Genomic DNA, 26,248 nt, shown 5'->3' with positions numbered 1-26,248 from the left:
CACGCAGGTGGGGGCACTGTGACACCAGTGGGAGAGGGCATGGTGGGGTGGCAGGAAGATGCCGGGTTCATCTCTCCTCCTGGCGTGGCGGGCCTCTGCCTGATCACTGCACTGCAGGGGCTCCCGCCTCAGGCTGAGCCTCAATTTCCAACGGCAAACAGCCTGGCCCTGTCTGGAGAAGGCCTCGAGCTAGTCCGGCAAAGCATCTCTGGCCCGAAGGGTGAGGCGGCCTTGGCTCTCGGGGCCCTGCCAAGATGCAGCTCTAACTGGGGTGGCCTGGAAAACGCATCCGGGAAGAGGCCCGCAGGCATCACGCTCCAGGGCTCACAGATGGGGGCTCCAGGGCTCACAGATGGGGGCTCCGGGGCTCACAGATGGGGCCTGACGGACCACCCCAGGGGCACAGGATCGGGTTCGCCGTGACCTCAGGGGCCAGCAGGGATGGCCCAGGACAAGGAGTGAGAGCCGGGGCTGAAGGGGCCGGCCAGATCCAACAGGGACTGCAGTGGCTGGCACAGGGGCCCCTGAAGAGGCCGGCAGGGTGCGCCTGGGTACCCCAGGAGCGAAGGGCGATCGGGAATGGGGAGCAACGGCTGGGGTTTGCAGGCTTTGTTGGGGCCCATGAGCGGCCGCAGGGACTGGCAGGGCTGCTCCAGGCCCATGAGCCGCCGCTTGGGTGGGCAAGGCTGCTCCACGCCCATGAGCGGCCGCTTCTGCTGCCTTGGCTGTCCCGGGCCCAGGAGTGAAGGCGTGAGTGGGCCCTACAGCTCTGGGGCTTCCACTAACCACTGGGGCTACCTGAGGCGCAGCAGCGACCGCCGGGGCGGCTGGCCTGGCTCAGCAGGGACCTTCGGGGCTGGCCGTACTGACGTGGGGCTAAGAAGGCCCACCGGGGGCAGCAGCACTGTCCTGGGAGGAAACTGGCGGGCCGTCGCCGTGGTCAGAGGGTGTAGAGTGGCCGTGGGGGCTGGTACCCCCGGCACTGGGCTAGCAGTGACCACAGGGGCCGGCTGCGCTGTCCTGAGGATGCCCTACCAGGCTGGCCACAGTGACACGGGCTGGCCCACGGCCGCAGGGGCCGGCAGCGGTGCCACAGGGTCAGCAGAGACCGCAGGCGCCTGCAGCGGTGCCTTGGGGCCAGGAGGAACCGCAGGCGCCGGCAGTAGAGGCAGGGGTCCAGAAGGGACCCTGGGGCCAGGAGGGACCTGGGAGTGCCCAATGCGGCCGGCAGGGCTGAGCCAGGCGTGACTGTTGGGGCTGGCAGAGCTGATCTGGGCCTGGAAGGAGCCGCTGGGGCCGGCAGGGCTGACCGGGGCCCAGAAGTGACCGCCAGCGCTGGCAGGGCTGTTTCAGGCCCAGAAGTGACCGCCAGGGCCAGCTGCGCTGACCCAGGAGTGGCCGCTGGGAGGGCTGGCAGGGCTGCCAGGAGTAGGGCTGGGAGGGACCCCTGGGGCTGGCCGGGCTGGCTGGGCTGGAGCTGTTCCTGGCGCTGGGCGGGGCTCTTCTGGTCCCAGTGGCTAGCTGGGAGCGGCCCCCCTTCTGGGGAGCACACCTGCTTGGAGGACTGCAGCGGGACCTTCCTCGCCCCATGGCAAGCGGGCTCGAGGTCCTGCCCGGGGCTGCCTGCCTCCAGGGGCCGCCTGGTCTCACTCGGCTCCGCAAGGAGGCAGGTTTCCGACTCCCGGGGTTCTTGATAAGGCGACGTTCCCATTTCTCCTTCCGCTCCTGTGGCTCCAGGGCTATATCTTTCTCAGGGCCTCCAGGGTGCTGAAGCTGGGTATGGCGAAGCCGTCCATGACCTCCTCCTCCTGCGAGTTGAACTTCCGGCCGTCGTGGCGCTAGGTGGGTGGGCCGGGGCGCGCGGCGCGGGGCGCGCGTTCTCCTTGCCTGGGCTGGGCTCGGACTCGTTGCCGGATGAGGGGCTCTGGGCGCGGGCGTGGCGGGTGGCCTCCAAGCGCCGGTCACTGTCTCGCTGCGCACGCGCGAGCGCCGGCTCGGGGGGACCTTGGCCTCCGTGGCGGTGCGTGCGCCCTGTCGGGCCGGTGACCTTGACGCCCAGCGCCTGGCTCGCGGCAGCCGGGCTTCCTCGGCTACGCGGCGCCGCGGGGCTCGGGCCCTGGGCGGAGGCAGGCGGCGGCCCCCTCGCCGGCGGGGCACGCTGGGCGCGGGGTACGGCTCAGCCCCCGCCCGGCGCAGCCTGGGATCGCGGGCGCCCACAGCTGGGCGTATCAGCGGGGGCGGCCCGGCGCTCAGCGGCCCCAGGCCGCCCCACGCCCCGCCCCGCCCCGGGGGCGCGCCCCATGCGCGCTGGCGCCGTATTCTGGCCTGGCGGGAGGCGGGCTGATGGGCTTCTGGGCGCCTGGCTCATGAGAATATAACTCTAATTTTAAAAGGACCAGGGTTATGAAAGGGATGTTCACATTTCACAGAAATATTATCCTAAGGAATGAGGGACAATTTTTCCTAGGAAAAGGGGGCAATGCCAGATCATTTCATAGAGTTATTGCGTCTTATCCATCAGTATTGTAATGGTTTTTGTGGGAGCAATTTAAAAGCTTTTTCTATTTTTGCAATCTATCCATCTGACAAAGGGCTAATATCCAGAATCTACAAAGAACTTAAACAAATTTACAAGAAAAAAACAACCCCATCAAAAAGTGGGAGAAGGATATGAACAGACACTTTCAAAAGAAGACATTTATGCAGCCGACAAACATGGAAAAAAAACTCATCATCACTGGTCATTAGAGAAATGCAAATAAAAACCACAATGAGATACCATCTCACACTAGTTAGAATGGTGATCATTAAAAAGTCAGGAAACAACAGATGCTGGAGAGGATGTGGAGGAATAGGAATGCTTTTACACTGTTGGTGGGAGTGTAAATTAGTTCAATCATTGTGGAAGACAGTGTGGCGATTCCTCAAGGATCTAGAACTAGAAACACCATTTGACCCAGCAATCCCATTACTGGGTATATACCCAAAGGATTATAAATCATTCTACTATAAAGACACATGCACATGTATGTTTATTGCAGCACTGTTCACAATAGCAAAGACTTAGAACCAACGCAAATGCCCATCAATGATAGACTGGTAAAGAAAATGTGGTACATATACTTCATGGAATACTATGCAGCCATAAAAAAGGACGAGTTCATGTCCTTTGCAGGGTCGTGGATGAAGCTGGAAACCATCATTCTCAGCAAACTAACACAAGAACAGAAAACCAATCATAAGTGGGAGTTGAACAATGAGAATGGACACAGGGAGGGGAACATCACACACCGGGGCCTATTGTGGGGTGGGAGGCTAGGGGAGGGATAGCATTAGGAGAAATACCTAATGTAGATGACAGGTCGATGGGTGCAGCAAATCACCATGGCACATGTATACCTATGTGACAAACCTGCACATTCTGCACATGTACCCTAGAACCTAAAGTATAATAATAATTTTTTTAAAAGTTGTTTCTTCTGCTCTCTGCCAAATATGTCTCCATCTGCCTAATTCTACTGTGAGGGTCTCTGTTTTATCTCATGGCTCTGGTTATTTTCATGCCAAAAATCTACACCCAAAGTCTGTTTCCTCTTTACCAGAATGATGAAGAAGATGATTAGAGAGGAATAGTAGACATTTTGGTTCATAATCCACCTTGATGATTTCATGGAAGGGCGTAGAAAATACGAAGCTGAAATATAGGCTAAGTGACCAGGGCCATGTTGTGATTTTTGTGGGCAGTAGGCGCTTTTGACTTCTTGGACCTTTTCCTCCATTAAAAAAATGAAAAATCATATTTTATGACTGTTTTGGAATAATGACAAACACATGAATATAATATGTTAAAACATTTTGTGTACCCCTAACGGTATTTTGGTCCCTAGCTACTGTGTCTCCTGTGCCTAATGAATGAGTTGGCCCTGTTTGCGAGCAATGGGAAAAGAATGTAGCTTAACTCCTTTCTCAGAGTCTAAAGATACCAAGGTTCCAATCTGTTCTGAATGATGGCTGAGTTGGGAGGTTATAATCATAAATAAGGCAAATTTCTGTTCTTCCTCTGAGAGGCTTTGGGGGGCTTTGGAGGGGTTGGCAGCTGTGGACCACAAAGCTTTGCCACCTCCAAAACATGGGCTGCTCATCTCTTCACCTTGTCCTAGAGTGACATCACCTTCTCCATATGTGACAGATAGTGTTACAGTCTCTACTCTGGGAGGTCCAGAGTGACTGTCCCCATTCCATAGATGGGGAGCCTCAAGCATGGTGAGATGAGCCTGGGTAGCTTGCTCTTCTGCCTTGATTCAGATTCTAATGCCTTGCTGCTTTCTTGGCAGCAGGAAGGAAACATCTTTAAAATATTTTTTTCTGACTGTGAAAGTGACACTGGTTTATTATGAAATTTTGAAAAATATAAGAAATTGAGAGATTTTTAAAAAACAACAACTCCCTTGATCCTTCCTCCCGGAGCCAACTACTGCCAACTGCCTCATGAGGTTGTATAAATGGGTGCACCATACCATGGGTGGGATAGGACTATTTGACTTCCCAGAAGCCAGCCCAGGAGTTCCTGTCATTGCTGCTATTTCTGCCTGATGGCCCCTCAACTGTAAAATGGCTGGATTTTATAATAACCTCCCCTCAAATGCTTACAAGCTACAATGTTAACTGGAAAAGGCAGATTGCAAAATGTTTATTCAGTATGATCTCAATTATGGAGAAACATGCATAAAAAATTGAGGAAGGTAATAGATAATTATATCAACAGTGGTATTAGCTGTCCCTCAGCCATGGGAGCTCCTGTATGGGTGAGGAACAGCTTTTTGGGGAGATGGTAGTTTTCCAGCACCACATAACATCCCCCAGAAGGCAATTTTCTCATTTTCCTTTGAATAAAATTCCTCCTGTTTTCACTCCTTAGAAGAGGGCAAGAGGAACCGTGATGCCTCCATGCCTGAACCTCAGACCTTTGGAGGTTGTTGTCCTCTTTCATCTCCTCTTCCCTGTGCCCACCCATGAAGCAGCAGCTTCTGCAGACTCCTATTTGTATTCGAGGCTAGCAGTGGGTTTTCCCAGCCATCCTCTGGGGAATATGAATCTATTCTCTACATAAAAGCAAAGATACGATTAAAGCTATGCATCAGAGAGCAATGAAGGGAACTAACAACTCCACATTACCATGGAGAGGATGCTATAGAACAAGGTCAGTTTCTGCTAGGAGACTTTTTCTTACTGTTGCCACAAATGCAGAAGAGCAGCTCCTGGTGCCTCTGCAGCCACTCAAGCCTGGCTTATCCAAGAGTGATGGGCATCTGCATACAAAATATTTTGCCTTCCTCAGCGGCTTGATCCAGTGTTTTACCATGTTTCCCTTAGCTCATACCTACATCTTGCCTAGTAAAGTCATTATCCCATGTCTGTTTTCCCTGATGAAGACAAGACAGAGAACATTGGCCTGTGCATCCCCACAGGATAACCTTCCAAAACTTGATGCTGGGTTGCTTCTAAAGTGTCTATATCAAGCCCTGAATATTAGCATACTACCAGATTAAGGAACTTTGAGTCTAAATGGTACATTCAATAATTTAATTCAACAACTATTTGTTTGAACATCTACTATGTGCTAAGCAGGAAAGAAATAGTCAAGGGGAACACAGTCTGCACCAGAAGTCATCAGCATGTGCTACATCAGATGCCGTGTTCAAAGATCCCACATCCTCTTTTGGTTTTTAAAGTGAGCTTTGAAGTCAGATAAACTTGGGTCTAATTCATTTTTTGCCACTTACTTCTTCTGTTACCTAGGCTAAGCTACTCAACTTGCATGGGTCTCAGTTTTGTTGCCTACAAAGTGGGGGATAATAATACCTATTTCACAAGTTGTAGAATAAATAAAATTATTTAAGCAAAGCACAATTCCTAAAGTGGAAGTTACTCTGCAAATGTTGCTCCTTCCTTCAGGTTTTATGATTTGGTGATGAGGACATCAGAGATATTGAATGTCATATAAAATTGGTTTTTAATTTGAAAATGTAAATTTTTACATGTATTTTTTATTTTGTGGATTAACTATAATTCCAAATTGGCTTCCCACAAACTCAGGTTATGACTTATCATTTAATATGCTAGTATTCACTTGTTTATCCAACAAATATTTAAATATCTTTTATGGCACAGTCAATGTATGTGTGGGGAATAAAAACTGCCTTTGATATAAGCTTAGTCCAGACATGATCAGGAAAGGAAATCTACCATGAAGAAAATCCTGTATGGAAGGCATTTTCAGGACAGTAGAAGATGGGTTCAGAGAAGCAGGGCTACCAGCAGAGACACTCCTCAAATGCTAACAGAAAAAACCCTAACAAATGCCTGACTGCAGAAGAATCCTGGGAGCCTGGATTTGCCTCTCATTCTTGAATTGCATTTATTCTGGGAACTAAGCAGAGTGCTGTGTCAATCTGCTATGAGGGAGGCAGAATTATAAACAGAATATGTGCTAGAAATAGAAAATGAGATGAAAGATGGCATTTTGGGGCTTTCACGACTTCCCCCAGCCCCCTGCCCTCCTTCAGCAGAGGGAGAAGTCATCCAGTTTTGGTGAAGGCAAAAAATTCAAAAGCCATCATTCCAAGAGCAGTGGAAGGGAGGCAGGAAGTAGAAAGTATGAAAGTGGTGAAAAGTATAGAAGTGGGAAGAGTTGAGTGAGATGTGAATAGAGGGGTGGGAGGGTAAGCTGGCCTCCCGGGCAGATGAGAGGAAACCAAAGAGAAAAGCCCAGGGCTAGGACACAGAATGAAGATTTACCCAGCTGGAGAGAAACTTGAAATAGCAAGATAGTAGTAACACATGGCCAGACAGGGATTGTGTTGGAAAAGAATTAAAAAGCTTAAACCCGGCTGGGCGCAGTGGCTCATGCCTGTAATCCCAGCACTTTGGGAGGCCGAGGCGGGTGGATCACGAGGTCAGGAGATCGAGAGCATCCTGGATCACACGGTGAAACCCCGTCTCTACTAAAAATACAAAAAAATAGCCGGGCATGGTGGCAGGCACCTGTAGTCCCAGCTACTCAGGAGGCTGAGGCAGGAGAATGGCGTGAACCCGGGAGGCAGAGCTTGCAGTGAGCCGAGATGGCACCACTGCACTCCAGCCTGGGTGACAGAGCAAGACTCCGTCTCAAAAAAATAAATAAATAAAATAAAAAATAAAAATAAAAAAAGCTTAAACCCTAAAAATGGAATTAGGTGGAAAGGCTAATGTGACTGTGAGATAAAAGACCGAGGCCTGATCAGTAGCATTCCCAGGTAGCATCATTTACCCTTTTCCCCAAAGCAGACCTTGACCTTCAGCTTTCAAGGTGAAACTTGGCCTTCACCTTTCAAGGCGAATATCTTCAAAGGTATTATTGAATCTGTAATAAGGTGTCATTTCATCAGGTATGGGGAAGTGTTCTAGCTGTGGTTGAGGAAGGCTTAGTGGGAAAAAGTCTTGAAGTTGGAGGTGGGTTCTGGTCCCAGCATTGCCATCAACTAGATATGTGACTTCAAACAAGTCACCTGACTAGCCTCTGTGAGCTGGGTTTGGATATCATCTCTTCCATGAACTGCCTGTTTAATCTTGGTCTATTTACTTCCTTTATCTGTAGGCTTTCACAGCTTTCTTCCCTTCAGCAGAGGGAGAAAAGCCATCCATCCAGTTTTGGTGGAGGCAAGAAATTCAGGAGCCATTATTCCAAGTTAAGTGAAAGGGAAGGAGGAAATAAAAAGTATGAAAGTGGTAAAAAGTATAGAGGTGGGAATGCGATGTAAACAGAAGGGTGGGAGGGTAAGCTGGCTTCCTGGGCCTTCATAGCTAGTCTTCATTTTTTTTCAAATCCGCAAAATGATGGGTATTAGACTCTATGTTTTAAAAGCTGCTGCCTGATGTAAAGTTCTACACTTTAATACTTGAATGAATACTTAGGGTGAGAGAGAATAGTGACTCCCTAACTTAATTTGTTCTACAATAGGAAACAGCTGTCATGGAGGTCATTCAGCTGAGATGCTGGATGAATTGACAGCTTTAAGTCCTGCTATAGTCAGAATATGTCTCCTCTCCACCTGGCAGAGATCCATGCCTCCCACCATTGCTCTATTGCAGGGGTACCAACTTTGGATCTGTGCTGCTTGAGTGGGGGAGCTCCCACAGTGTTTGTTCATACAAGAGGGTTTTTAGCAGCTACCCACCCAGAATAATTTGGGAAGAAGGCCTATAGATGCCATAAAATGGAAGTTCCTCAAGGAATTCTCAGGGGAAATGTTACACCAGCACTCTGACGAGGAGATGAGATGCACCTGGTTATTTTGTAAGTAGAAGGTGTGGAACTGCAGGTATGGTTCTGCTTTGTTGCCCCACAGTGATCAAAGTTTTGCAGCCCAAACAAGGATTTGGGGAAGTCACAGCTCAGAGAACACCCAAGCACATCAATGTTCAAAAGTGTAGTATGAAGTGGTACTGCCCAAACTCATTAATCAGGAACAGCCACGTGGTATATATAGGAACTTGCATTCTTTTACCTTACAAATTACAGTATCAATTCACCTTGATGCAATAATGTGTCCTCCCATTGGTCCTTGAGCTTTACTAAGATAGTTTCTTTGGCCAGAGTCCCTTTGAGGTTGCTATAAAGAGAACCCAACTTACCTATGGAGATTCTATTGCTTCTGCTCTGTCTTCTGCTCATCTATTATTTCTCAGCCCTAATGGAACTAGTATGCAAAACACTAGTAGGGAGATAATATTGAATCTTGTCAGCCTTTATAACTTGATCTAGTAAGGTGCTCCTCAAATAGCTCAGGTAATCTGTCCCAATATAGTCCTGATTTTGCCCAATCAAATACACTTCTGACAATAGATATGAATTCAGACACTGGGCCACTGAGTCACACTGTCTGGGGGGCATCAGTCTTGGAGGTTAGGAGTCCTGGCCGGGGAAACAGGAGACTGACTATCCTATCAAGGATTGTATACAGCACACCCATATGTGGGGATGGATGTGGGTCTTGGTCAGAAACCATCCTTGTGGGAAACCGAGGGCATTCCTAGTAGATGAAGTATCCTCTCTGCTGGGGGTATTTTGTCACAGTGACAAAGTGTGGTGTTTTGCAAAGCTAGTTGACTACCGTCACCTCTTAGAAGGAGGTAAACCCATCATAAAGATTGATTGATGGCAGGGTCAGACTGACTATGGCTTACAATTGGAGCTCTGGTTGAGTTATGGTCTTGTTCCCTAACTCAAACAGAAGTGCAGCCCTGGACAGGTAGCATTAGCATCATCTGGAAGTTCGTGAAAAAAGCAGGCTCAGGCCTCATGCCAATCCTACTGGATCAAAACTCCATTTGACAAGATTCCCAGGCAATTTATATGCCCATTAAAGTTTAAGAGGCCCTGGGTTAGGGTGCTTCTTTTGAAAAGAAGGTAAGTATCTCTTCTAGAGGCCAGTCATTTACATTGTAATGAGATAGCTTAATCAGAATACTTCTCATTTATCCTTTAGCTAAAATATGCCAGAATGGGAATTTTTGTTGCAAGGAGGGAACATCACCAAACCCCCAACTCCTGACCACTGCTGTAACTTCAGCTCTTACCATGGGGATCTAGCACACAGTAGCATCAACATATTTTTTGTCATTTGGCTGAATAACTCATTCACAATGAGAAAGAATATGTGGCTTTGTGTTTTTCAGTATTTGACTCATGCTCAGGTGTGGTGGGCAGAATAACAGACTACAAATGTCCATGTCATAATCCCTAGAACCTGTGAATATGTTACCTTACACGGCAAAGGGGAGTGGAGGTTGCAGATAAAATTAAGGTGGCTAAGCAGCTGATTTTAAGATAGAGAGAGTGTCCTGGGTGATCCAGGTGGGCCCCATATAATCACAAGTGTCCTGAAAAGTGAAAGAGGGAGGTAGAAGAGAAGGTCAGAGTCAGAGAAGGAGATGTGAGAAGGACTAGCGCTGCCCTTGCTGGCTTTGAAGACAGAGGAGGAGGGCCATGAGTTGAGAAATGTGGGTGATTTCTAGAAGCTGGAACAGGCAAGGAAACTCTCCTAGAGCCCTCAGAAAAGAATGCAGTGCTACCAACACTTTGATTTTTGCCCAATAAGACATGTGGTAGACTTTTTACCTATGGAACTGTAGGACAATAAATTTATGTTGTTTTAAGCTATTAAGTGTATAGTAATTTGTTATGGCAACAATAGAAAACCTGTAAAACAGGAAACAGTTCCTTTGTTTTGAATGTGAAAAACAGACAAAATGCTAGAATTATGTCTTTTTTTTTCTTTTTTATACCTTTTGGAATTCATGTGCACATGTTCGAGGTAATCCTGCTTCTCAGTTCGTGGAATGTTATCATTTATTCATAGAAGAACCAACCTTTTTGTGACAACATTTTTTTAAGGTTTATTGTTTTTTTCCCTTCATCTATCATTCCTAAACCCACTGCCCTCCTTGCACAGGTATCCACTCTAATACATTTAATATAGTTCTTCCAATCCATCCAACAGATGTTTATTTAGATATATAAGCATCCCTACAAAAATACACAAGGCTGCTTTATGTGTGTGTTTGATAGATAAATGGAATTGTGCTATAAATCCCATTCTGTTTTTGCTTTTTTACTCTTAACTCCATTTTTGAGATCAATCCAGGTTTCTAAATGAAAATATAATTTATTATCCTATTGTATACACAAATTATATTTTACCTGTACATTCCTTGGACATAGACACCTAGGTTGCCTCCAGCAGAGTGATAGTGAAGCTTGTTGGGAACATCTTGTGTTCCCTGGGAAGAATTTCCCTGGGTGTATACCCAGGAGTGGACTTGGTGGATTTAAGGTGCACAATTGTCCTTCAGAACGGCTGCATCTGCAGTGGGTGAGGGCTCTCTTTCCCCACCTTTTTGCCAATGCTTGGTAATATCTGACTTAAAAAGTGATATGCAATGGGCAACAAATAGCTGTGAAAGGAAGTGTTATATAGATGACTTAGTGGAAACCATGCTGTAAATGCAGAATGAGCAGGGAAAAGTTAAAAAATAATTCTTGGAGGAAGAGCATCTTACCAGCAGGACAGATGTGGCTGGGAAGAGGAAAGCCCTCCAGGCAAGAAGGTTGTGTGTGTAGCTCACCATTGAGTAGTCTTTAACACCAGTGAGATCACCCTTCTTCTGACTACAGCTATCTGGAACTCAGTCTAGTCTATTTCCAGCCTGAGCTTTTTGCTAACCTTCCCTGGACACGTGAGGGACTCTCTTGACTCAGCTTCCAACTCATTCTCTGCTTTAACTTCCTCTTTGCCACTTTACAAATTTGTGTGATTTAATGACTTTTGACAGACACATGCCCCTGGGAAAGCACCATTATTACCACATGAAACATTTCCATCATTCCAAAAAGTTCCTTTGTATATGTTTGCAGTCCATCCTGCCTCCTGCTCTTAGCATCATAGAACTACTGATTTGCTTTCTGTCACTTCAGGGAAGTTCACATTTTCCAGAATTTTATATAAATAGAATTGTTTAGTATGCATTCTTTTGTGTCTGGCTTTTTTCCACTCAGCATAATTATTTTGAGATTTATTCATTTTATTGACATATCAATAATTTATTTGTTTTTACTGCTGAATAGTATTCTATTGTATGAATATATGGCATTTTGTTTCTCTTGTTGAGGGACATTTGTTTTGGGCTATTATTATTAAAGCTTCTATAGACATTCATATATAAGCTTTTGTGTGGACATATGTTTTAATTTTCTTGGATAAATACTTAGGAGTCCAATGGCTGGGTCATATGACAGGTGTATGTTTAACATTTTAAGAAACTGCTGGCCTGGTGCGGTGGCTCACGCCTGTAATCCCAGCACTTTGGGAGGCTGAGACAGGTGGATCACCTGAGGTCAGGAGTTCAAGACCACCCTGGCCAACATGGCGAAACCCCGTTTCTAATAAAAATACAAAAATTATTACGATGTGGTGGCATGTGCCTGTAATCCCAGCTATTTGGGAGGCTGAGGAAGAAGAACTGCTTGAACCTGGGAGGCAGAGGTTGCAGTGAGCCAAGATCGCACCACTGCACTCCAGCCTGGGTGACAAGAGCAAAAGTCTGTCTCAGAAAAAGAGAAAGAAAGAAAGAAAGAAACTGCCATACCCTTTTTCAAAGTGGTTGTACCATTTTACATTCTGAACAGCATTATAGGAGAATTCCAGTTGTTTCCACATTCTTGTCAAGGGTTGGTAGGGTCAGTCTTTTAAATTTCTTGCCATTTTAGTGACTGTGCATTGGTATTTCATTGTGGTTTATTTGCATGATGACTAATGCTCAACACCAACTAATCATGTTGAGTATTTTTAATGTGCTTATTTGCCACTCATATATCTTCTTTGATGAAGTGTCTCTTCAAATATTTTGCCCATTTAAAAATTGTGTTGGTTCTTGTTATTGAATTGTAAGAATTCTTTCTATCCGGATATAAATCCTTTGCCAGATATGTGTATTACAAATGTTTTCTCCTAGCCTTCCACCTCAGCCTCCCAAGTAGCTGGGAATGCAGGTGTGCACCAACACTCAGGTTTTTTTGTTTTTGTTGTTGTTGTTGTTGTTGTTTTCTGTAGAGACAGGGTCTTGCCATGCTGCCGAGGCTGCTCTCAAACTCCTGGGATCAAGCAATCCTCCTGCCTCGGCCTCCCAAAGTGCTGACATTACAAGCATAAGCCACTGTGCCTGGCTAACTTTTCATCTTTTAAAGTAGTGTCTTGCAAAGAACAACATTTTAATGAAGTCCAATTTATCAACTTTTTGATTCATTGTCCATGCTTTTTGCATAGTAAGAAATCTTTGCCTGCCTCAAAATTGCAAAGCTTTTCTTCTATGTTTTCTTCTAGAAATAGTTTTAGATTTTTACATCACTTGTGCTTATTCTTAACTTCCTCAGTTGGTCTCTTGGATCCTTGGGTCCATGGAGCTATTCTGGAAGGGTTACTAGTATCTCTTTTTGCTTGTAATAGGAGCAAACCTTAGGACCTAACTGGAGTCCTTTGATTACATCATCAGCCATTTGTGCTTGCAATCACATAAACATACTGAAGAAAATTCCAGTAGGAGAGTGTTTTCTCCTACTTAGGTACTATAATAGAGAATAAGACTAGCTATCCTTTTGGGAGCCTAAATTGGATTTATATACCTCTGAAGAAAAGTAGGTGGAGTGCCAGGAGCTGATTTGGCTAAAAGAAGAGGGAAGGTGTTCTTGCTGAAATGCCTGGGGAGAAGAGGGGGATCAGGAGGCAACAAGGTGTCTGTCCCGGATATTTATAATGAGCCAAATTCTAGCAAGTCAAGCAGAAACTGAAGTATGTGATTTCATAACCGATGTTGTGAGACAGAAGAGCACAAAGGTGCTGCATTGGCACCTGGAGGGAAAGTGTCCTAAGGGGGAGGAATAAGACACTTTTCCCCACTTCATGTAGACTCAGCATGATTTTAGCCAGAAAACACTCTGGGAAGTCTAGGGCCACTTTGGCACCATGGGAGTTTGCCCCTCTGGTTGCTCCAAGAACACAGATATTAATGTAGCCCAGATATTAATATTAATGTTAATTAGCACAGATATAAATGTAGTCACAGAAAGAAAAAGAGGTGAAAAAGAGACAGGTTCTTCAGTGCATGACAGACTCCCTTTGGGATCTCTCAGAAATGTAGAAGCAGAGGCTATAGCACAAGCCTGGGTTATTGCTAATAGCAAGACAGAAAATAAGGCTTGGGTAAGCTGTAGTTATAGTTACAATGGAAATGACTGGCCCAAGAGAGTGCCACAGATTACATAGCAGCCACTAAGAAAAAGGACAGGCAGAAGGGGTAGGCAAGACATGTTCTCTGGCTGTTGCAGCCACCAAAAAGCCAGGATACAAAGGCAGGGAGTTATCTGAACTGCCTTCCTGGAGGGTCATGCATTTAGGATCTGACTCATTGACTCTTTTCCTTAATTTTGCTCTGTACATTTCTCTAAGAGGGCTAACCAGTGTCAAGGTTTGATAATATCTGAAATGGTATTCTGGTGCCAAAGTATCATCTCACAAATTATTTAGAAATTGCAAAAGAGAAAATGTACTTTATAATCCAGATATCTGGCAGTTATCCACATAATCAAATTTAGCATCAGTGACAGTAGGACAACTAGATATTATATACCTCTTGCTGTAATATATTATGAAGTACACAACATCAACTATGAAGGTTTTTTTTTTTTGAGATAGGGTTTTGCTCTGTCACCCAGTTTAGAGGGCAGCTGTGCAAAGCTCACTTCAGCTTTGACCTCCCAGTCTCAAGTGATCCTCCCACCTCAGCCTCCCTAGTAGCTGGGACTACAGATGTGTGCCACCATACCTGGCTAATTTTATACATATTTTTTGTGGAGATGTTGTTTCACCTTGTTGCACAGGCTGGTCTCAAACTCCTGTGGGAGTTCTGCCTGAAAGTGCTGGGATTATAGGCGTGAGCCACTGTGTCCAAACTATGAAGTATTCTTGCCAAAATGGATTAACCTAAATCTAATCAAGCTTCTAGGTCAGAAGTGTCCAATAGCAATATAATGTCAGCTGCAGCTGCATGTAATTTCAAATTTTCTGGTTGCCACCAAAAGCACAAAGAGAAAAAATAGATAAATTGGACTACATAAAGATTAAATACTTCCGTGCATCAAAGGACACAATCAACACAGAGAAAAGGCAAACCACTGAAGGGGAGAAAACATTTGCAAATTGATATTCATAATATGCGAAGAATCCTTACAACTCAACAACTGCAAAATAATTAACAGATTGAAAAATGGGGAAAGGAGTTGAATAGACATTTCTCCAAAGAAGATGTACAACTGGTCAATAAACACACAAAAAGACTAATTATGAGGGAAATGCAAATTAAAACCACAATGAGATCAAACACATTAAGTTGGCTATTATTAAAAAAAAAAAAGAAAAAAGAAAGTGCCAGGCACAATGATGCTGTAGTCCCAGCACTCAAGAGGCTGAGGTGGGAGAATTTCTTGAGACCAGGAGTTAGAGGCTGCAGTGCGCTAAGTGTGAATAGCCACTGCACTCCAACATGTGCAACACAGCAAGACCCCATCCCTAAAATAAAATAAGATAAAATATAAGGCAACAAAAAATAACAAGTATTGGTAAGGATGTGGAGAAATTGGAACCCTCGTGCATTGCTGGTGGGTGTGTAAAAAGGTATGGCTGCTGTGAAAAATGGGATGGCTAATCCTCAAAAAATTAACCACAGAATTACTATATGATCCAGCAACCCCACTTCTGCATATACACTCAAAAGAAGTAGAATCAAAGACTCAAACAGGTATTTGTACCCCCCTGTACATAGCAGCATTATTTACAATAGCCAAAAAGTAGAAGCAATAAAAGTGTTCATCAATGTATGAATGGATAAACAAAATGCGGCATATACATGCAGTGGGATATCATTCAGCTTTAAAAAGGGAGGAAATTCTAACACATGCCACAACGTGGATAAACCTAGAAGACATTGTGCTAAGTGAAATAAGTCAGTCACAAAAGCACAAATACGGTGTGATTCTATTTACATGAAGTACCAGAGTTGTCAAATGTATAGAGACAGAAAGTAGAATGGTCGTTGCCAGGGGCTGAGTAGTTAGTATTTTACTGGATGTAGTTTCAGTGGGGTAGATAAAAAAGTTCTGGAGGTGGATGGTGGTGATGATTACACAACAATCTGTACTTAATGCCACTGAAGTATACATTTAAAAATGGTTAAAATGGTACATTTTATGTTATGTGTATTTTGGCACAATGAAAACAGCTATAAAAGGCATTCTTGAAACAACTGGGGATATCTGATATTCTGGAATTATTATTACTTTTCTTAGGTGTAATAAAAGTATTGCGGTTATATACATTATATAAAAAGAGGATAATGTCCTTATTCTTAGGAGATGCTTTCTGAACTATTTGGGGATAAAGTGCTCTGTAATATCCGCTCTGTGAAGACAGACCTTAGGGAGGCTTTTCCTCTTTATTATACTTCAGGCACCATACTTGGCTACCATACTCATCACATGACCCAGCAATTGCCTGGACTTTGCAGGCTCCAGATGGTCTTCCCACATGTTAACCCTCACAACAACCCCAAAGATAGGTCTTATAGATCCCTATTTAGTAGGTAGGGAAACGAAAGTTCCGGTGTTTTCCCAGGATCACTTGGTGGTACATCTCTGCAGGCCAACTGGAACTTGAAGCAAGCGACACAAGCTGGAGACTCTTATTTTCTCTACAGGACTGAAGTTTCAGTAAAGAGTCAGTTAACACAGTGGATTTTTCTAAGACTTTGGGGTTTGAAAGATCACTGGACCGGGCCAGAAAAGAGGAAGCAGAAAACATATCAATTCTTAGAGTGTGATATGTGAGATTCCTCCAAATGCTCTGTGGTCTGGTTCTATTGCCCCACAGAAGGTAGATGGCAGCTTGGATAAGATCAGGTCTTCCAAAGCAGACTCGGGGTTGGAATTTTTGCTCCATCATTTACCAGCCACGCTACTTGGGTTAAATTACTTAAACAGTCTGAACCTTAGCTTCCTCATCTGTAAAACAGAAATAATAATAATATTTCTCATGAGGCTGCTGTGGGGATAAAATTAGATAATGTACCCAAAGCTCTTCACACAGAAAAGCCTTCCCCTGCTGGATCTCTCATGTACCCCCTGGATTTTCTAGGAGAGTGTGGCTTCTCCAATACCTTCTTGAACAGCTATTGAGAATCACTGCTTGTAATGAGAAATATTACGAATGTGGAGGCAGAAAAAATCTGACAGCCTTTGCAGCAGGGGGATGAGGAGGTGGTTGTGTGTGTCCTCAGCTCAGTGGTAGGTGCTGGGCATGTGGTAGGAATGAAAAAGAAAAGGTAGCTATTATTAGTAGAATAGTATCTATAACTTCTATTTTTTGGCACAAATTAACAATTTAACAAACACCAGACATTATTTTTGTTGGTGCTTTACCAGAAACATTGTTGTTTTCTGATGACTTCTGGTAGTAGTTTGTCATTATTTTTTATTTTAGGTTTTATTTTGTGTAAAAGGACTAAGTGAGACGGGTGTTTGCAATTTTTTTCTTTCCAACTGACTAGCTAGTCAATGCTCCTTTGGACCCCAGCCCACCGCCCTGAAAAAAAGGAAAAAGAACAAATTGAGAACTTATGAAACCACAACCCAGAAACCTGAATGTTTTTCATTTTAACTTTTCTTGGAAAAATTTGATGAAAAGCCTGTGCTGTGGTTTTAAATGGCATTGGGATGCCCATCTCCTGTCCTTACCCCTAAGCTTCTGAACATGATTTATATTTCCCTATTTTAAGCTAGTGCAGATTTATGAGACTTTAAACACCATGGATGGAGTTATTGGAGGTTTAAAGGGATTAAGCAGCACCTGGAGGTGTATAAGTTGTTTAAAAGATTTATCAGCATTTCCATGTTAAAATTCACTTCTCAAGGATTCTCATATCCTGGATCTGAATCTATTTTGGGCAGAGGAGTAAATTTTTAGGCTGTCTCATAAATGGAGAAAAAAATCATCCCTCTATCGCTTCTTGCTTTGTTTTTTGGGCTGTGCCTCTGCCCCCTCACCTCTCTATCTTGCATGTCTAGCTAGTTCTGTCTCTGCGGTTTCCCTTCTCTCTGTTCCTGAACTCTCTCAAGCGGTTGATCTCTTAGTGTTTGTGTTCACAAACTCAGCCTTTGACCCAGGAACCTAACAACAGCCAGAGGGAGCCTGAAGCTTTCTTGCCTGCCCTTGGCTCCTTGTGGTCCAGGGAGGGCTGCGGTGGGTGGGAATGCCTGACACAGGGTGACTAGTCTCTGTGTTTACACCAGGGGGAGCAATGACTCCATGGCTGAGAGGGGCTGGCTAGAGTCTGGAGTTTCCAAATGTCCATTCAAGGCAAAACACAATTCCTAGGTAGTTAAATTTAGGAGACTCTGTATTGAATGACCTTGAAAATAGGTTCAGGGCACAACATGGGCACACCGCTTTGTCGTATTCTACGAATACTGGGAAGAGCCAACATTCTTCTCATTGCCAATAATTATGCTCATCAGCCTCCACGTCTTGCCTCTCATGTTTCTTCCATGTCCCAGCTCTGCCCACCGTGTCAAATCAGTGTGGATGTAGGGAACATGAACACATTTTAATATCAGCCTAAACCAGACATCACTGGGAAGGAGATTGGAGAAACTAAAACCCTAGAAAAGACAAATCTAATCTATAGTGACAGAAAGCAGAATGGTGGTTGCTTGGGGCCAAGGTAGGGGCAGATTGGCTGAGATGGCACAAGAAAACTTTTTGTGATGTTGAAAGTATGCTATGCCTTGATTGTGGTGATGGTCGGACAGTTATATAAAGTTGTAAACACTCACTAAAATGTACAATGAAAATGGGCATAAACTATACCTTGGCTTTTAAATGTCTCTGTTGTACATTCACACCAGCCTTTACCTCCGTTAGCACAGACAATAGGAAGCTGTGTGTGAATCTTAGAATGCTGCTTAGAACCAATCCAGGGATGGTTGTTCAACCAGCCTATGCCGTGTGTCCATAGAGGGCACGGATAATCCAAAGCAGCAGATAAAACACCTAATTAGTTCCAATTGACTCTGGACTTTTTCTGTGCATTTGCATTCCCTGAGTACAACCTGACTGACAGGAGCGGGGAGAGTAGGCAGCCAAGAAATGTGGCAGGGGAGGCCAGATTAAACAATTACAAGGGAGGGACAACAAAAGGGTGACTGACCACACAGATGATAAAGAATTGTTGACTTTGTAATGAGAACCTCACATTGCGCAAAGCAATTGGTGGGGTGGAGCAGATGTGCATTAGAAATGAAACCAACCACTCGGAATGGTCATGGTCTCTGGATAACAGTAGCTTCATCAACTCCGTCTTTTCCACATCTCTAAAATTTTGATATTACTTAAGTCAGGCACACTGCTCTATTCATTCTGACATCCGAATATCCATTTTAAAGTGGGCTAGGCTCACCCAGAGGATGATACAACTAGATTAAGAAAATGAAGTGAAGGATGAAAACTCCTGGTTCGTGCTTTCGCTACATCCACAGGAGCAACAGACTAAGACATTCCTCCACACAATAACAGACCCAGGCAGTGCAGAGCCATGTGGGTCTTATCTGTCCTGTTGTCCACAGTCTGGTTTTATCTTAGACCTAGCCTGGTGCAATCCATGTTGTGTATTGGCACTCCACTTAAGTTTCCTCTTTGTAAAAAGCCCCTTTCATTCGGTGATTCCTCAGGGCTTTAGGGGAACTTTCTGGAAACCAGGAAGAAGGAAATAAAGGTCGTTTTACTGAGGATGGGTGATGTTGGGCGCGGGACCCAAATGACTGGTTTGAGCAGAAAGTAGCCTCCACGCTGGACTAATGCTTGGCAACATAATGGGAAAATTTGGGGAAGCCAGGAGAGGAGGGGGCAGAGTTTCTTTCCCAGCCAGCCAGGGGGTCCAGGCAGTTTTGGTCCTAGGACGTCTCTCTGTGCATTCCCAAGTGATTGCAAGGCTTCTTTTTGTCATCGTCTGAGACTTGGATTCCCCAAGCGTCCTTCTTTTCCTGGAGCCTCCGAGTCCTCTATTCCTGAGGCCTTTCTTCAGCCCTCCCAATAGCCCTGCCATGATTTCATTGCAGGGCTGTGACCGTCTGTGACAAGCCGGCATCTTTCTTTAAAGAGACACCTCTGGACCTGCTGCACCGGCTCTTCATGAAGCTGGGTGGCACGCACTCTCCGTTCAGGGCCCAGTAGGCCTCCCATCCTCAGCTGCCTTCTCTCCTGCTCGCCACTGCCCTGGCCTCTCCCCTTCTCACTGCAGACCTGGGAACCCACTCATCCAGGGGTTGGCAAACTAAGGCTACAGGCCAGTCTCCTGCTTTTGTAAATCAAGTTTCATTGGGACACAACACACTCATTGCCTTCTGAGTTGTCTACAGCCGCCTTTGAGCTACAATAGCAGAATCACGTTTTGCAACAGAGAACCTGTGGCCTGCAAAGCCTGAAGTATTTACTCTCTGGCCCTTTGAGAAATGTTTGTGGACCCCTGCGCTGTCTTACTCTCCTGCCAGTGGGTTCCCAGGCCTGTGGCAGATCTGTGGACCTGTGTGTCCCCTGGGGTGTCTCACGGGGCTAAGGAGGGGAACTTTGTGCAGGTCCACACACCCTAAGGTGTGCCCCTGGGTAAGCTGGGGTGGTGTGGGATGGCGTCCCTGCACCCTCATCTTGAGTCCAGGGGATGATAAGACAGTAAGTCCCGTGGAGAAAAGGAATGAGTCAGTCTTGTTTGCTGTTGTAACCTTAGCACCCAGCAACAATATCAGAGAAAGCAAGCCCAGGCCTCGGATGACAGGGGTGGCCTGGTGCTGCTGATGTGGCCGGGCACCCCAACCTTTGGGAGCCTGCAGGCCTTGCCACGGCAGGAGATGCCCATCCTGGGTCCTGGGCCTGCTCTGTGGCCTCTCACAGGCTTTTTTCCTGCTCTTTCAGCTCAGAACCTGAGGACCCAGCCATGGAGCGGTCGGCCTTCATGGAGCTGGATGCTGGGAGCAGGCTGGTGATGCGTCTCCGCGAGTGGCCAGCCCTGCTGGTCAGCAGCACGGGCTGGACAGGTCTGCACGACCCCTGGAACACTTGGGGTTGGTGTGACGGGCACCTGGCCAACCTGAGTTCTCCTCACCCCTGCCAGTCCTGCATGCCCCCACCCCACCACAGTCTCAATGAGAAGGGGAGGGCATGTGAGCTGGAAGAGGGGTGTCTAGAAACAGGCCCCTGACATTCAATTCTCTTCTCATAGAGGACGAAGACTTCTCCATCCTGCTGGCAGCTTTAGAATGTAGGTGTGTAGCTGCGGTGAGGAGCTCCGGGCTTGTCGGGGGCCACTGAGCTGTGAGCTGCTTGCCTGGCCTGCAGCATGTTGCTGTCCCCGGCCACTGGGTGGGGCAGCCTGGGGACAGCGGGGGTGGTGGTGGTGGGCCGCCCTGAATCCCCAGTTGGGTCATTGAGTGACCAGGCCCTCAGGCTGAAATGCCCCCTCCAGGAGAGTATCTCAGAAGCTGGTGGCCTCCCCACCAGAGCAGTGCTCTTTCTCCACCTGACCAGGTGACTCTGGCTACTGTTTATTTAAAACGTTTTTTCTGAATGGGCATGGTGGCTCACACCTGTAATCCTAGAACTCTGGGAGCCCGAGGCAGGCAGATTACCTGAGGTCAGGAGTTCGAGGCCAACATGGCAAAACCTGTCTCTACTAAAAATACAAAAATTAGCTGGGTATGGTGGTGGGCGCCTGTAATCCCAGCTACTTGGGAGGCTGATGCATGGGAATTACTTGAACCCGGGAGGCAGAGGTTGCAGTGAGCTGAGATCACGCCATTGCATTCCAGCCTGGGTGACAGAGCAAGAGTCTGTCAGAAGAAAAAAAAGAAAGAAATTCTATCAGAAATTCCATGTAGAATTGTTTCTTTTTTTAAACACAGAGTTTGAACAACTGACTCTTGATGGACACAACCTTCCTTCTCTTGTCTGTGTGATAACAGGTACCGCCTGGGACCCTGGGTGTCTGTTTGGTTGGGGGATGGCGGAGGGGGAGGGGCACACAGCCTTTACCCTGTGCTTCCCACGATCTTGTCTCCTTAATCTTCACTGCAGGTCTCTGCCATAGGGTCTTATACTGCTTGACATGGGGGAAACTGAGGCTCAGAGGGTTTCCCAGCAGGGCAGGGAGCCCAGATTTGAATCTGTAGATACCAAGTTTTCTACTTTTTCAGTAGTTTCCGAGCATCTTTTTGTTGTTGTTGTTACGTCATTGGTGTCTTTTTTTCTTTTTTTTTTTTTTGAGACAGAGTCTCTGTCGCCCAGGCTGGGGTGCAGTGGTGTGATCTTGGCTCACTGCAACCTCCGCCTCTCACATTCAAGCAATTCTCATGCCTTAGCCTCCCGAGTAGCTGGGACTACAGGGGCCCACCACACTCAGCTAATTTTTGTATTTTTAGTAGAAACAGGGTTTCACCATGTTGGCCAGGCTGGTCTTGAACTCCTGACCTCAGGTGATCCACCCACCTTGGCCTCCCAATATGCTCGAATTATAGGCATGAGCCACTGTGCCTGGCCATGTCATTGGTGCCTTAACCAAGCCTCTTTTAATTTTTCAAACGGAAGAGCCCCTGTCCCACAGTCACTGCTGCTGAGCCCTTTCAAGGTGACTCAGTGAGGAGGGAGAAAAGCGGAAGTGGTGTGGGAAGAGGCGGGGTCTGGGCCAGCTGCTGGTCCTGCTCTCCTCCCTCCTCTGGCCTCTAGGCTCCCAGGAGTGGTTTGGAACCCGCGCCATGTGCTCTGGAGGCTGTGGCAGGGCAGGGGCGGTTTGGAACCTGTGCCCTGTGCTCTGGGGGCTGTGGCAGGGCAGGGGGAGTCCTCGTGTCCCCTGTGCACAACACAGACAAAAGGCTGGGTCCACCCAGTGGGCGGTCAGGTGCCAGGCCAGTGCTTACCCCGCCATGTTTGCAGCCCGAGGCCAGCTGGCTGCAGGTGCAGGGCTGTGCGTCAGGGGTCAGGGTGCACACAGCCCTGCAGGTCTCGGGGCTCCTGAGTTCCTTCTGGAAGGGCCCAGATGGGGCCTGACTGGAGCTGCCGAGGGGTGGAGCTTCTGGGAAAGGGATCCCTCCTAGAGGGGAGTGTCTTGGGCCTGGGGCCACTTGGCAGGGACAGAGACGGGTCCATGGCAGTATCTGCTCTTCTCTGTAAAGGCAAAGGGCCTCTGACGGAGTATTACAGCCGCCTCATCCACCAGAAGCATTTCCAGCACATCCAGGTCTGCACCCCCTGGCTGGAGGCCGAGGACTACCCCCTGCTTCTAGGGGAGAGGCCAGCAGGAGGCTCAGGGAGGAGGCGGGGCCTTAAGCAGGGGGAACGGGGGGGGGGCGGGATGTACTTTTTCTGAAAAGGTGGCTCTGGAGGCCACTTGGGGACAAGACCTGGGCTCTGGCTGAACTCCCGGGAGGAGGCTACTTCCTGGTGTGCCAGCCCCTCCCTGCCAGGTGGCCCCAGAGGCCCTTTACCAAGGGGTTTGAGAAGGCCACGTCCTTTCAGCCTGCCACGCCCTCCATTCAGTCCTCTTCCTTCCTGCAGGAGGGCTGGGCCTGGGGTTGGGGCCACTGTTGCCCAGGTGTGGGAGGGCAGTGGCTTTGGGAGGTACAGGGACGATGTGTCAAACAGCGTCGCCTCTCCCAGTGAGATGGTTCTCCTTTGCCTCCGTCTCTTTCCCCGTTGATTTCTCCAAGTGGGGAGTCGTGGCTTGGTCCTGATGCGTCTCTAGAGCTGCATCTTCCAGCTTCGAGTGAGCAGAGCAGTGGAGGCTGAGGGCCTTTTCCTGGCAGGACTCTCCAGCTAGTCTTTGTTTTAGACAGTCTCGCTCCATTGCCTAGGCTGGAGTGCACGATCTCAGTTCATGCAACCTCCACCTCCTGGGTTCAAGCGATTCTCCCACCTCAGCCTCCCGAGTAGATTATGGGATTACAGGAGCCTGCTACAACACCTGGCTTATTTTTGTATTTTTAGTAGAAACAGGGTTTCACCATGTTGGCCAGGCTGGTCTTGAACTCCTGACCTCAAGTGATCCTCCCGCCTTGGCCTCCCTAAGTGCTGGGTTTCCAGGCGTGACCCATCACGCCTGGCCCCAGCTAGTCTTTAGAAATGTTAAGCTGTTTCGCTTTATTTTCACACTGACAGCTGGTTTGTGGTGGGTGTGCTGTGGTATTATTATTATTATTATTATTATTATTATTATTATTATTATTATTTTGAGACGGAGTTTCGCTCTTGTAGCCCAGGCTGGAGTGCAATGGCATGATCTTGGCTCACTGCAACCTCCGCCTTCCCGGGTTCAAGCGATTCTCCTGCCTCAGCCTCCTGAGTAGCTGGGATTACAGGCACCTGCCACGATGCTTCGCTAATTTTGTATTTTTTTTAGTAGAGATGGGGTTTCACTATGTTGGCCAGGCTGGTCTTGAACTCCTGACCTCAGGTGATCCACCTGCCTTGGGCTCCCAAAATGCTAGGATTACATATGGGAGGTGAACCTGGGAGGTGGAGGTTGCAGTGAGCTGAGATTGTGCCACTGCACTCCAGCCTGGGTGACAGAGTGAGACTCTGTCTCAAAAGAAAACAAACCAAAACAACAACAAAAAAACCAAATTGTGGTTAAGTAGAAAAAGTGTCAACTTACATTTTCAGATGTCCCAGCCAGGCCGTGTGGCTGCTTGGCCAGCTTAAGCTACTTGTGCTTGGGGCTGTCGGGGGCCTTATCTGATTTTCACTCCCCTTGGGGGATGTTGCCTCACTGTGCTGGGAGGATTTGTGTTCCCAGGGCAGAGACCAGCACTCTGACTGCACCCCTCTTGCCTAGCAGGGTCGGTGGACCTGGATGTCTGTCTGCACATGTCCTCCAGTGGCCTGGACCTGCCCATGAAGGTGGTGGACATGTTCGGGTGCTGTTTGCCTGTGTGTGCCGTGAACTTCAAGTGGTAGGAGCAGAACCCGAATCTTTCTGGGGATAGCTTCACAGATCCACCGCTGAGGGGGAAACAGTGCAGAGCGAGCTGCCCACAGTGAGGCCCTGCCCCTCAGTCAGTCCAGCACACACTGGAGGCCACGAGGAGGAGCCCTGCGATTACTGTGGCTGGGCTGAGCCTCACTGAAGTAGTTGCTTCCATTTAGAGCTCATGTTATATTTAGGTTGGTACAAAAGTAATCACGGTTTTTGCCATTAAAGGTGGCAATTACTTTTGCACCAACCTAGTATGAAATAAAAGCATCCTAAATACTAGAACTCCACTCGGAGCTTTTGCTCCTAGAGTAGAATTGGCGGGAATTGCCTGCAGGCTTACATGGTTTTCTTTGTTTCTTTCTCTCCCACCATGTCCCTTTTGGCCAAGCTCACGTGGTGGGTTTGAATCAGTTAAACGAGTGTCATGCTGTGGCCTCACTCCACCCAGCATAGATGGCTGTTTGGAAGGGTGGCATTAGAGAAGATTCTAGAAGCAGTAGCCCCAGCACAAGCTGAGCCCTTGGCCCCTGCTCAGGAGCCGGCTCCTGGATGGGATTCAGGGATGTGAGCCCCTCGTGTGAGCTGAGCTCAGGAAATGTCGGGATCAAACCTGGTGCCCTAGAAAAGTCATCTTTTATGTGCTGAGCCAGTCCCCAGGGTGTTGTCTTGACTTGTTCCATGGCCATGGAATTAAGAAAAACATGCAAAAATAATTCTTCAGTCCTTGAAGAGCATCCAGCACAGAAGGTACAAACCCTCCTTAAGGCTCCCTCCTCAAATCGGTTTGTCCATTTTGATGTGCACCTCCCCAGGCCTTTATACCCTTCAGATGCCAAATCTAAGAACCAGCTCCTGGAAACCACACCCCCTGTTCCAACCCCCAGCCTGGCTTGAGCATGGGGTGGTGGGGGGAGCCCAGGTGGGCACCCCAGGGGTCTGGTGTCTTCTCCAGGCAGCTCTCAGGCTCCCTTGGTTCTCTCTGCAGTTTACATGAGCTGGTGAAACATGAAGAAAATGGCCTGGTCTTTGAGGACTCAGAGGAACTGGCAGCTCAGCTGCAGGTAGCCACATCTGCCACCATGCCAGGGTGGGGAGGGTTCTGGAGACTGGCACTGAGCCACGCTCCCTGATCCCTGCTTCCCACAGCCAGGGTGGGACCATGTGGGGTCTGGCGGAAAAGCTAGGGAGGGAGCAGAGGTCACCGAGGCTGGCCCACTCTGCTGTCCCGTTTCGGTACAGTAGGCTCGGGAAAGTTAGGACACACCCCCGCCTGCCCTCTGGATTTATGGAGCTGACACTCCACAAATGATGCTGGAGCCGGGTGGGCCGGGCTGCAGTTTAGGAAGTGATCAGGATCAGGTAGGTGGGCGGGCAAAGGGAGCTTCTGGGACCAGCCTTGAAATATGGGTGGAATTCTGCAAAGGTTACTTGTTTCTTATTGCTAAAAGTAATACATCATTCTTGCCAACAGAATGATTGGGAGGATTTTCAGTAAAGGTCCAGGTCAGAAGTCATTTAGACTGGGTCCCCCAGTCTCTGTCAGAACCATGGTACTCTGTTGTGGTATGAAAGTAGCCACAGATCATCT

At 47.3% G+C, this 26,248-nt stretch overlaps 1 protein-coding gene and 1 pseudogene across 5 annotated transcripts in view; one reads left to right on the top strand and one right to left on the bottom strand.

Moving 5' to 3' along the window:
- Positions 1-26,248, top strand: part of ALG1L1P (ALG1 chitobiosyldiphosphodolichol beta-mannosyltransferase like) — a 62,497-nt gene that overhangs the window by 35,041 nt on the left and 1,208 nt on the right. For 2 of the 5 annotated variants that reach the window (XM_034957272.3, XM_034957271.3), the window contains exons 2-5: positions 20,610-20,731; positions 21,596-21,655; positions 24,520-24,637; positions 25,646-25,721. In XM_034957272.3, coding sequence (XP_034813163.2) covers positions 20,632-20,731; positions 21,596-21,655; positions 24,520-24,637; positions 25,646-25,721 — 354 coding nt within the window. In that variant the 5' untranslated portion in view covers positions 20,610-20,631. Of the gene's footprint in view, positions 1-1,684; positions 1,843-20,609; positions 20,732-21,595; positions 21,656-24,519; positions 24,638-25,645; positions 25,722-26,248 lie in introns of those variants that run through there. The other 3 variants (XM_034957273.3, XM_014344361.4, XM_063602554.1) reach the window with 3 other exon arrangements.
- Positions 325-12,257, bottom strand: LOC129397518 (serine/arginine repetitive matrix protein 1-like; annotated as a pseudogene).

This window comes from Pan paniscus, chromosome 2 (genome assembly GCF_029289425.2).
Source record: "Pan paniscus chromosome 2, NHGRI_mPanPan1-v2.0_pri, whole genome shotgun sequence".
NCBI classification, from domain to species: domain Eukaryota; kingdom Metazoa; phylum Chordata; class Mammalia; order Primates; family Hominidae; genus Pan; species Pan paniscus.
Note: the sequence above shows the minus strand (reverse complement) of the source record. Positions and strands in the feature narration are given on the sequence as shown.